Raw genomic sequence first — 12721 nt, forward strand, 5'->3', positions numbered from 1 at the left:
GGCAGCCTGACCTCCCGAGGGACCGCGGGGTCGTCCAGAGGGCGGTCCTGGCCTGCCTGGGCGGTCATGCCCGCTATCGGCTGATTGCATGGACACCATTTCCTCGGCTGCTTCCCGGCCGATGGGAATGGCATCCCAGTCTACTGAAAAGTCCCGGGACTTGGCATGGGTGAGCCGGGCTCTGGCCAAGGCCTTCCTGTACAAAGTTGGATGGTACAGGAACACTTGTGACATCGCATTCATGGCTGCCCGTACACCTCCTTGTGCTGCTGCCAGAGAAATGATGGTCAGATCCCCCAGCAGTTTGAGGATTAACAACAGCAAGCACAGTATGGCTGCGCCATCTCCCCACTCGTGAATAGCTTGTCTGAACCCAGCCCAGACATCCAGGGCGGCCTCTCCTTCCTCCGCCAGTCGGTCGATGTTGTAGGACACTATCCCATGGTCACCTGTGGCCGAACAGCTACCTTGCTGAACGCATGAGCCATAGGACAGGCCGGTCAGCATGGCGCTTTTATATGCTGGGAACGCCAGCAGTTGCTGCCAGTCGTTCAACTCAGCCTGCGAATACAAGCCCCCTGAACTGAAGTCATCCAAGGGTTCTGTCAGCAGCTGCTTAGGCGTGTCCAGCGGGGGTGGCCTCTTCTTAGGAGCGGGGGTTAACTCTATCCAGCCTTCCTCCGCGTGCACAGTCAGGGGGTATGTGGAGGAGCAGGGAATCTTGGTGGCGTGGCCGCTATACACTCGTGTCACGGCGTCTACAAACCCTGTGGGCTCTACTGGCACTTTGTCCCAACACTCCTTGTGTTCACGGACAACATATTTGTTGCGTTGGCAGGTAAGCTGGAGCAGGACATCTCCCCTCAGCACCGAGAACGTGCTCCCCTGGACACGCACCGGGTGGGCCGGGTCTAGTTGCTGGAGCTTCCAGCAGTTGGCCGCTACTTCTTCTGCTGCTGTGCTTTTCATGCGTGTCTCCAGAGTAAATCCAATATAACCTGCATGTATCTGGGCCTGCAGGGGGACATCAACATCCCTGGCCGATACTCTGGGTAGCGCTGCCGCGGCTGGGTCAGCTGCCACGAACAATGCTGGGTGGTTGGTGGCATGGGCCTCAAAGTCGCAGTTCACTATTGAGGTGGGGTTGGTCATGTTGATGAAAAACTGGGCTTGATGGTCCACCAGGAACGCATCCATCACTAGGCTAGGCTGGAGGCTGCGGATCAGCCTCAAGGGGCAATCTCTCCCCAGGTGGTCCCACACGTAGGTTGCTTCCCCAGTGATGCAAGACAGCTCTGAATGGGGACATTCCAAGGTCAGGTGGTCAGATTGGGACTCCACCCGTCCATCCTCTACTACGTAGGTCTCTTCCTTGTCCAGCAGCCGTCGCTCCTGGAGCACTAATTCATTGCGGTACAGCTGGCCCTCGAAGTGGACGTCCTCCCCTTCACAACCCACCCCCTCGGGGCTGTTGACGAGGGCGCCCACCATATCGAGGGTGAAGAACAGGGGATGGTTCAGCTGGAACGTCAGTGGCTGGGTCTTGCCTGGCAGCGTGTAGACTCGGTTCCTGGCCAGGTCGCGGCACGTTTCTGGATCTATCTTGGTTGGCCTCATGAGGGTGGGGACCGAGGTCACCTTGAGGTGACCCCATACCCCACACCTGAATGTCCACTGGGACACAGTGAGCTGACAACTGTATCCTGTTGTTTCCCTCACCTTGACTTGCTGCAGGACGTGTACTTCATGGCCCAGGGGCACCTCCTGGTGTAGAGGTTCTGTGTTGCACATCTTTTCTTTATTGTAGGCTGTGACGTGGGTGGGGTTGGCACAGTCCCATCCCACCAGGACGTAGCTGGTTGTAGGCCACACGGCTGCCAGCAGTAGTCCCCACAGGACCATCCACCAGTGTGAGAAGCTTCCAGGCAGCCATCTACCTCGCACACGCGGCTGGGGATCTTCGGCTCGGGTCACGGCTGCTTCTCTGGGCTGGACACGGCTGGGCTGCTCCTGGCTAGATACAAGTTTCCATTGAGCGTTATCTTTGTGTGGCCGGGGCACCCGATACCCTCCCCAATGACAGACTGGCAGGCGACTGGCGCTTGCCTGGGTGTCGGCTCCCCTAGCCCCAAGTGGTCCCTTCCCTTGTCCATGGCATGCCCAGTGGCATGGGGCTGAAGTGCGTGTGGCACAGGCTCGCCCTGACTCACGTCCCTCCCCTGCCCTAGGAACTCAGGTGCATGTGGCACAGGCAAGTCCTTATATCCCCAAATTTCAATCTCCCCAGCCTCTGGTGCAGGGGGCACAGGCAAGGCTGGGGTTTTACAATGGTCTGGATACAACACATTTGTCAAATTTAACTTATCCTGGCTCGACTGGGAGTGCTGGGCAGCTGGGTTCCTTCGGATGGCAGGGGGCGCTGGATGGCATGTAGTTGGGCTCTCCCTGCAGGCTGGTGGCGCTGGCTGGCTGGGGGTGACGGGTGTCACCCCTTCCTCTGGGACTGCTGGCTCGTTCCAGGATCCAGGTCTCTCGGTGGCGGCGACGGTTGTCGCCCCAGGCACCAGGTTGGAGGCTGGCTTGTTCCAGGATCCAGGTATCTCGGTGGCGGCGACGGTTGTCGCCCCAGGCTCCAGATGGGAGGCGCTGGATAGCACCCCCCAGTCATCACAGGTGGCGGCGCCGGGTGGCGCCCCATACATCGATGTTGATGCGCTGGCTAGCGCCTCCTGCCTCTCTCGTTCAGCGGCCGCCAGGGCCTCCCCGTACACCGTCTCAGTGACGCTAGGGTAGCGCCCCTCCACTCTTGCTGGGTAGGCTCGGTCGAGCAGGCTCCATCATGTTGAGGCTAAACGGCTGGGGCCTCAGAACTTCTGGCTCGGCGATGTTGTAGGGTTGCACCAACTCCGGCCCAAGGTGGTTGAGACTGAAGCCCAGGCCAACCCGGTTGGGTTCAGCCGCGCCGCCCAGTACGTTGATCCTAGCTGGAACGGTCCCAAACTGCGGCATCCCGTCGGCTCGGTCCGCGGCTTTGGGGGCGGCTGCTTGCTGCGGTGGTGCTGGGGGCGCGCTCCCTTCCATATGGGCCACTCTGCTGGGCTTCCCTGGAGGGGCACCCTTATCGGCGGTGCGCCTGCGGCTGGCTACCTGGGCCCAGTCAGCTCTGCACTCGGCCGCCGTGTGACCGTCATAGTGGCAACGCTCGCACTTGGCAGAACGGTCACGGCGTGGCTGGGTGCGTCTCTCCTCTAGGCTAACTTCCATAGGCGTCGGGCAGTCTCGAGCTCGGTGACCTCTCCCCTGGCAGCGGAAACAGCGCCCTGGAACCTTGTCATCTGGAGCGACCTTCCCCATCTGGTGGAGACCCGGAGCCAAGGCGCCAATCTCCATTGGCTCCGACTCGTCATATTGGGGCAACTGGATGCTGGCCGATCCAGTGAGCCCGTCGGTGTAGAGTCCACTAGGCACACACCCTCCTTCAGCTGCTTGGTAATCATGGTGACGGTGAACATGGCTCTACGAGTGTACTCAGGTACACTCGTGATCTCATGACTCATCATCTCGCGTTTCACATTAGCGTTACGAATGCCACGATTTAATTCGTCCACTAACAACTCGAGATCCTCATGGCTGTAGGCGTCCCTATACAAGGCACACTTGGTTGATATGTATGCTTGTATAGGTTCTGTCGAGTGTTGCTTGTAATCCCTAAACGCTTGTTTAAGCGTTTGGGATTCAAAAGCAGGACGAAATAACATTTCACACTCGGCCTTGACCTGTTCGTAGGTCAAGGCTTGGCCTGCCTCGCCAAACAGATGAGAAGCCATTTCCGCCGCTTGCCCTACCAGTGACAGTAAGAGGGCATTGCGGCGGTTGAGGGAGTCATGGGGTGGCACGCGGTAAGCCGCCCATGACATCTCGAGTCTGCGGATATGTGAACTCCAGGATTGCTTGGGCGGTCCTCTATACTCTGGCAGGTTACTCAGCATCAGCTTGCGGTACTCGGCTGGAGCCGGCTGAGGGTCATCCTGGAGCCATCCTGGGGCTTGGTCGCCTCCTGGCGCTTGCGGCTGTTCCATCGGGTCAACGGTTCAACGGCGGGACACAAAGTTATAAAGCAATAGGATAATGGTTTGTCACTTGAGGCTTTCTAGTTTTTACACTGTTTTTATCACTAGGTTGGTAGTTTAGTTACAAAGATATAACTTAGCTGTACTTATCACTAGTTGAATTCTGAGGTTGTAGAGTAGGCTGGTAGGGGTAGATAGGTGTTGAGGGTCTGAACTGCTGTCAGGAACTGATTTGGTTTTCCTTTATCACACTACAGATAGGAGGAGGAAGCTTGTAATTCTTTATTTTCTAAAAGTACCTCTGTTAGATGCTATGGAGTAGCTCCGCTCCGGTGTGTGTGTGTGTGCGTGAAATCTCCTGTCCTTGCAACGCGCTTACGCACTGTCAAATCCGCGCACACAGGTAAAACGCGCACTTATCCCTCAACTCGCTCTCTCATTGGTCCGCTTTGTCCGTTGAATTTTATGATATTTCCGCACTCCGTTGCGCTACCCGTAAATGGCGCTCTGTGTTCCCGGCCACTAGCTCCACACCGTGGGCGGACTTAGTCTAGTGTGGGTAGGAGGGGGGAAGCGCGTGAGGGGACGGGGGTAAATCCGTCCGTTCCCCCTGTGAGGAAGGGGGGAGTGCTGTGGGTTTGAGGTAACTGTGTGATGAAGTAATGGTGCCCTTTCTCCTTAATCCTAGGCTTATCTGTTATGTCACCTTGATTGTATTTCCTTCAGTGGAGAGTGGGCCCCTCCCTTTCCTCTGAGATAAGGGGTGTATTGTTGTTGTGCTGTAGGCTTGAGGTGATTAGATTGTGTATCAGGGCATTTGTTATATTACATCTAGCTTCTATTTTTGTCCTTATCACAATTACATAACAGATTTGTTTACCAACCCTGTTCTATTTTTAGTTGTTATCACAATACACAATAAATCCAAGCCTGTTCTATTTTTAGTTTTATCACAACACAACAAATTGTTTGCCAATCTTTGCTCATAAATCTATTGTTTAGCCATCACACCAGGGTGGTAATCCCTGCAATGTGATATAATATCTGTTTTTTCTAGATGGGTGGCTGCGTTGTAGCCTCTCAGGATACTTGGAGTTGACGTAGTTTTCTCTGCTTTGGTGCACTACACTCGTATGTTGGCTCGCAGCTCGCAGCTATGTGGCGTGTTTCAGCCTATCGGCGGCAGGGAATGTCCCGTCCTGCTAGCGCCGCTGATCCAAATCCGGCTGATGGCGGCAGGGAATGTCCCGTCCTGCTAGCGCCACTGGTTCGGATCCTGCTATCTCTTGCAGTAAAATTGGCCTATTTTCAGCCGTTTACACTTATTTGGCTTGTTTCAGCCGGTCCGCAGGCCTGTTTCAGCCCTTTGAGCGCTCAATTCTCCGTTAGATGTCGGCGCTTCTCGCGGTTCTTCGTCAAGTTTCGCTGTTTCACTTCCACAACTGCCGGATGCAGAGTTAGACCTTGCTATCCAGGGTGGGTAATTCAGGTTGCTTGTGTCAGTTTTGCCAGTTTCACTGCTGGGAGTACCTTAGCCTCAGCTGCGCGTCTGCTCTACACTTGTGGTTTGCCGTAATCTCACACAGCTGTCACCAAAAGTTGTGGTATCCGCCGAGGATAAATGGCAGACACCGGAGTTCAATTAGATTACGGCAGTGTGACAGACGTGGACACCTTACTATAGAGAAGCTACGCTTCTCTAGCATTCACTAAATAATAATCAACATCTATTTCAGTTGTCACTTTATTGCAGGTCTAAAGGGTACTAAAGCTATATACAACAAACAATAACTACACAGATAGGAATAAATAGTCATAACATAAAAGCATTATAATACATATACAATAGTCAGTTTGGGCAATAATGATCCCCCATCCCTGGAAAGGGTGGGGGGAATTAACAATACAGTTAACCATAATAAACTTGGCAGATTCAATCATTAATTTTAGGCATAGGGAGGGGGTCAACAGACCCCTTCCCCAGGACTCGGGGGAGGGCCATTGACCCTCCACCGAACCCCGGTCAGGGGTGCCATAGGCATGGCTCACGGTTGCCGAATACCACATAATATCAGAGGATGATATAACATATTTTTATGTCGGTCTGTACCAAAGGATCTCGATAAACGCTGAACCATTGTGATTTTCCTATACAATATAGATGCTCTTAGTTTCTTGGAATGTTTATAATTATTTTAGGGGAGGGTAATACCACCCCCCTTAGAAATATCACCCCTACAATAAATGACATCCCCCCAAATTGTGTAATGTAAAAAGTAATATAAAGTAGAAATAACATAAACAAATATTATACATAAAACTGTTTTTGATGTTTTCAATAATTAGTTTTTGTTTTGATATTTTGTAACACTAAATAATCTGTAACTATATAAAATCCCATATAACGCAAGAAGAACTTTTAAAAACCTCTCGTATAAACTTGCCTTTTGAAAGATTAGAGTTCATTCCTAAATATAAATTTAACTTGGTATAAATATCAAAATATACTATTTTATAGTTGGGTCAAGATCTTGTCAACGCTTCTGATAGTCGGTGCTTTCCCTCCTAATTGACCAGGAAGCAAAGAATCCCATGTCCTTTTAGTTGGAAATAAATTGAAAATTATAAAGGTGGCCTATGCCAAAACTTACACAATTACATGCAGTTATACCCTGTGTCCAATATAACCTAAAATAAAAACACACAAAAACTTAATACCCAACACCCTATTTTTAATGGATTTCAAAATATAGGGGGGGTTATGTGCTCGACTAGACACCTCCAGGGAAACGCCAACAAGTCTTATAAGGAAGCTATAATTAACTTTTTAAAAGAAATATATCCCTACGTCCCTGGTATAACTAGTAAGAAATGTGAAGGTGTCACAAGCAGATACTAAATTCAGCATAAACAGAGACTGGGGTTGGAGATCTAATAGAATATTTACTAGGCTCCCATACCCCTATCCATTATGTCCCTGGTATATAAATAGTAAGAAATGTGAAGGTGTCACAAGCAGATACTAAATTCAGCATAAACAGAGACTGGGGTTGGAGATCTAATAGAATATTTACTAGGCTCCCATACCCCTATCCATTATGTCCCTGGTATATAAATAGTAAGAAATGTGAAGGTGTCACAAGCAGATACTAAATTCAGCATAAACAGAGACTGGGGTTGGAGATCTAATAGAATATTTACTAGGCTCCCATACCCCTATCTCATATATCCCTGGTATATAACTAGTAAGAAATGTGAAGGTGTCACAAGCAGATACTAAATTCAGCATAAACAGAGACTTGGGTTGGGGAGCTAATAGAAGAATATGGTTTAGGCTCTCCTATCAATATCGAAATGGGATTTCATGAATTTTTCATCAAATACGGATTAGGCTCCCCTGTTAAACTGTTGGAATATTAGGATTTATGTCGACTAATTTGATTTTTTAAAAAGTAGTCGTCGCTAGCATAGAAGTCCAAGGGGGGGGGGGGGGGTTGTTATGGAAGTGTTAACCCTCTAAAAATTAAAAACCCCATATTTTACCCCCTCAAAGTTAAAAAAAAATAATCTAATTACCTCCTCAAACCTTTAAAACCCCTAAATTTAACCCCCTCAAAAAAACTCCAAAGTGGACCACTTTCTTGACAATTTACTTATTGATAGTCTAATAACAGTATACCTACGTCCTTCATACCTACTTTAGCATAATAATTAAACAATTTTTGAAATAGGACTTTTTCAGATCGCCAACCCTACTACCGCAATTTATGTATACAATATACTCATAATATTATGCTACTAAGTAAAGTGTTTAGATGTACCTATATACTAACAAGGATGATAAAATCCACAAATAGCGAAAGAAAGACAAAGTTTTTTAAAGAGCAGACATTCTGTGGTCATGAATCATGAACATATTTATATGTCTTAAAATATTTCTTTTTATATTTTATCTATTTAGATCCAAGGTATTCCCCTTCAGCTTACAATAGCAGCAACATTTGCTCAAAAACTTTGGGTACATTTATGACATTTTGATTGTTTGGTTCACGACCTTCAAACTTTTCAACCAACCATATTGATATGCAAAAATGGGCAATTTTGTTTATCCGCTACGTGGATATAAACAAAATTTATTGTTTTTTGTCTTATCCCTTAAGATCCCTGTACAACCTTAAAATATCATTAATTTTGAAATTTTTTAACCCTTCTATTTATTAATCTTCTAGGCATTGGCTATTCCTGGGCATTGCTAAAGAGTTTGTCCTGGTTTATAAGTTATTCTTACTTTGAACATGCACTCATACATATTTATATTCTGAATAATATTGATTATTCCTGCTGGCTTTTGCTTCAAGTCTTAAACATATGAACTAGGATGAAAACATCCATTTTGTAGCCTAGCACAAAAAACCATTGGTGGACTACTGGAGTAACAGATTGATAAATTCACATATGAAAATCACAAAGACTTCATAACAAAACATTTTTTTGTAGCATGGCCGTGAGACCAATTGACCAAGAAAGTTATTTACCAGTGTACATTGGTATGGAAAATAATAAATTTATAGTATAGATGTATAAAGAGCTTACTATTTGATTTCCAAAGGCAAAGACCTAAAGCTCAGCAGACGAAAATAATTTTATTAAACTTTGCTTTCTAAATTCAGCTGTTTAATGCTTTCTTCTGCTTTTTGAAAGAGAAAGGGACAATTTTTGTGAAAAATTGCCATTTCTGTCTAAACTTTTAAAAAGTATTTAAAACTTCCATTATCAATTACTCACAACTAGGATCCTGACTATAAAATTACATTCATAATCATCTATTCCGATTTACACTACTGTATTTTTAAACCTAGTTATTTGTGATTAACAAGACATTTTTCCTAATGATGTAAATACTTTCTTGTAAATCATAATTATTAAGTGTTTAGTGACACCTAGCAACAAATATAGAACTAATATATTGCAGATGTTCCCAAATATATTTTTGCCTGAATTAAGTTGTTTTCAATTATTTTTCCGTAAAGGGTTGAGCTATCCATGAGGTGGTGGCAAATTAAATATATGTCCTTATTTTTAGTAATTGGGTTATTGTCAGTTTTATATGATTAATAGATAATTTTCAAAATATTTTTCAACAAAACAACCAGTATTTAAACAATACAAAAACGAAATTAACTAGGAAAAAATACAGAAATCATTAAAGGTCATACATAGACGTCCAAGTACAGGGTTAAGGGGTGTTTACCCCTTTAGACTTTAAATCTCTTATTTTACACCCCTCAAGTTTTTTTAAATACGTTTGATTTCTCTCCTTGATTGTATAGAACCCATAATTTTTTCCCCAATACAAAGTAAAAAGCTTGGGCGTCCTTGTGTTAACATTAGTTTACAATTTGCCTTTTGTTCTTTTGCCAGCACCCGGCTGTATTTACATTTTTGAAAGATTCAGCTGATCTGAAAGACCCACCCCTAAGTTAGTAGAAGGCCTTTGAAAAGGGGTGATTGTTACATATACTATTTATCGCTCAATATATATTACTTTAATTGGAAAATTACCACACACGAATAACCTGTCTATCTTGAACAGGGTCTAAGAAATTCAGGTCTCCCATACAAAATTCCAAATAGACAAACGGACAAATTATAGAGTAAACAGATAATTTTAAGGCTTTTTGAAAGAATGAAAACTATTATTTTTCAGGTTTATTAAAATGTGTCTAAGGATGTTAAAATCTTTTGAAATAAATTTTGTCTTAACTTAGAAAATTAAAGGTAAAGAAATTATTAAATTTATCTATCTATATCTATCTATCTATCTATCTATCTATCTATCTATCTATCTATCTATCTATCTATCTATCTATCTATCTATCTATCTATCTATCTATCTATCTATCTATCTATCTATCTATCTATCTATCTATCTATCTATCTATCTATCTATCTATCTATCTATCTATCTATCTATCTATCTATCTATCTATCTATCTATCTATCTATCTATCTATCTATCTATCTATCTATCTATCTATCTATCTATCTATCTATCTATCTATCTATCTATCTATCTATCTATCTATCTATCTATCTATCTATCTATCTATCTATCTATCTATCTATCTATCTATCTATCTATCTATCTATCTATCTATCTATCTATCTATCTATCTATCTATCTATCTATCTATCTATCTATCTATCTATCTATCTATCTATCTATCTATCTATCTATCTATCTATCTATCTATCTATCTTTTTATCTATCTATCTATCTATCTATCTATCTATCTACCTATCTATCTATCTATCTATCTATCTATCTATCTATCTATCTATCTATCTATCTATCTATCTATATATCTATCTATCTATCTATCTATCTATCTATCTATCCATCTATCTATCTATCTATCTATCTATCTATCTATCTATCTATCTATCTATCTATCTATCTATCTATCTATCTATCTATCTATCTATCTATCTATCTATCTATCTATCTATCTATCTATCTATCTATCTATCTATCTATCTATCTATCTATCTATCTATCTATCTATCTATCTATCTATCTATCTATCTATCTATCTATCTATCTATCTATCTATCTATCTATCTATCTATCTATCTATCTATCTATCTATCTATCTATCTATCTATCTATCTATCTATATCTATCTATATCTATCTATCTATATATATATCTATCTATCTATCTATCTATCTATCTATCTATCTATCTATCTATATCTATCTATATCTATCTATCTATATATATATCTATCTATCTATCTATCTATCTATCTATCTATCTATCTATCTATCTATCTATCTATCTATCTATCTATCTATCTATCTATCTATCTATCTATCTATCTATCTATCTATCTATCTATCTATCTATCTATCTATCTATCTATCTATCTATCTATCTATCTATCTATCTATCTATCTATCTATCTATCTATCTATCTATCTATCTATCTATCTATCTATCTATCTATCTATCTATCTATCTATCTATCTATCTATCTATCTATCTATCTATCTATCTATCTATCTATCTATCTATCTATCTATCTATATCTATCTATATCTATCTATCTATATATATATCTATCTATATATGTGTAGATATGACTAGTGAAGTATAATGTTAGACTGTGTTGACAAGATATCCAAAGCTGATCCCTCCAACCATGGAAAGGTAACTTCTTTAAGATTTAGTATAGCAGCAATAACTTTCTAGTATGGCTTTGAACCCGATTAATATCCGCTGGATTAGAACAGGTTCTCAGTCACGTTAAAATTATAAACAGCATCGAACAATTTATACCAGTTGTCTTAGCTTGAAGATTCTTTAATCAATGCAATAAATAACTATTCTAGATCAGTTTAATGCAAGAAATAAAATTTTCTGGCTATTAAAAGTAAAAAAAACATCTTGAACCGCATCCTTCGTTCAGAAAAGGGGAAATGGGGGGGGGGAGGCATTAACAATTTAAATTAAACTTATTTCTAATAAATCAGGTATATTAAATGCCAATTAGATCTCCTAAAAGGGAAGACTTAAAACTTCTCCATTCAAAGAATTTTTACCAACGCATTAAAGAAAAAAAAACCTTTCTGCCTTTGTGTAAAATTAATTTTATTTTAAGGGTGATGAGTTTACGTCACCTGTGTCTGGTAGCAGGCACCAGAAAGATCTGGACAGGTATACAGATGAATTAAACAGTCACCAGAAGTTGGACAGCCACCAGAACCTGGAAAAGCACCAGAAACTGGACAGGCACCAAAAGTTGGAACAGGCACATACAAACTCTTCAACAGTCTGTCAATGCTTAAATTCTTTTCTAGACAGGTTGGAATTTTAGTAGTGCAGCTTCTTTACAGTTATGTTATGTCCAGTATATTTTATATAACTTACAAATTTTCTTTTTCTATCCCTCAAGCTAATAGCTTAAAAACATGGTCACACCAGTAGGTAAATCCGATATTATAAAGCAGTAAGTTTTTTTTTGTCTGAAGCTCAAGTTTTCATTATCTACTGAGCTGATTAAATTCTTCTTTTTAGGGAAAATCCATATAAGTCTTGCTGTGGTTTTAGACATATGCTTTAGACATTATTATAGACATTGTTGTCTTTTGCATTATAGATTTTCTATTCAAGTTTTTTTTTGACAAGGTTATATACAAGGTTACTATATTATAAAATATTGATCAAGGTTGTATACACGGTTACGAGACCATGTGGTACTGCTACTAACAGTGCTATGTCTAGCCTCTACTTTCCTTTGTGTATTTATTTATAGATAATTATCAAGGTTATATACAAGGTTACTATATTATAAACTATTTATCAAGGTTGTATATGCGGTTACGAGACCATGTGATACTGCTGTTAACAGTGCTATGTCTAGCCTCTACTTTCCTTTGTGTATTTATTTATAAATAATTATCAAGGTTATATACAAGGTGACTATATTATAATATATTTATCAAGGTTGTATACGCGGTTACGAGACCATGTGATACTACTGTTAACAGTGCTATGTCTAGCCTCTACTCTTCTTTGTGTTTTTAATTTTAGAAATGTGTCAAGGTTGTATACAAGGTTACTACAATATAAAATACTAGCGGCTACG

The 12721-nt window shown here is 42.3% G+C and overlaps 1 protein-coding gene across 1 annotated transcript in view; it reads left to right on the top strand.

Moving 5' to 3' along the window:
• The first annotated feature begins 9775 nt into the window (after nt 1-9775).
• The window catches only part of LOC145323159 (uncharacterized), a 40286-nt gene continuing 37340 nt past the window's right edge, over nt 9776-12721 (top strand). The window contains exons 1-4 of the mRNA XM_080165552.1: nt 9776-9848; nt 11211-11283; nt 11735-11937; nt 12441-12513. Of these exons, the coding sequence (XP_080021678.1) occupies nt 11230-11283; nt 11735-11937; nt 12441-12513 (330 nt within the window). The 5' untranslated portion in view covers nt 9776-9848; nt 11211-11229. The remainder of the gene's footprint in view (nt 9849-11210; nt 11284-11734; nt 11938-12440; nt 12514-12721) is intronic.

This window comes from Acartia tonsa, chromosome 6 (genome assembly GCF_053477335.1).
Source record: "Acartia tonsa isolate MP-2025a chromosome 6, ASM5347733v1, whole genome shotgun sequence".
NCBI classification, from domain to species: Eukaryota; Metazoa; Arthropoda; class Copepoda; order Calanoida; family Acartiidae; genus Acartia; species Acartia tonsa.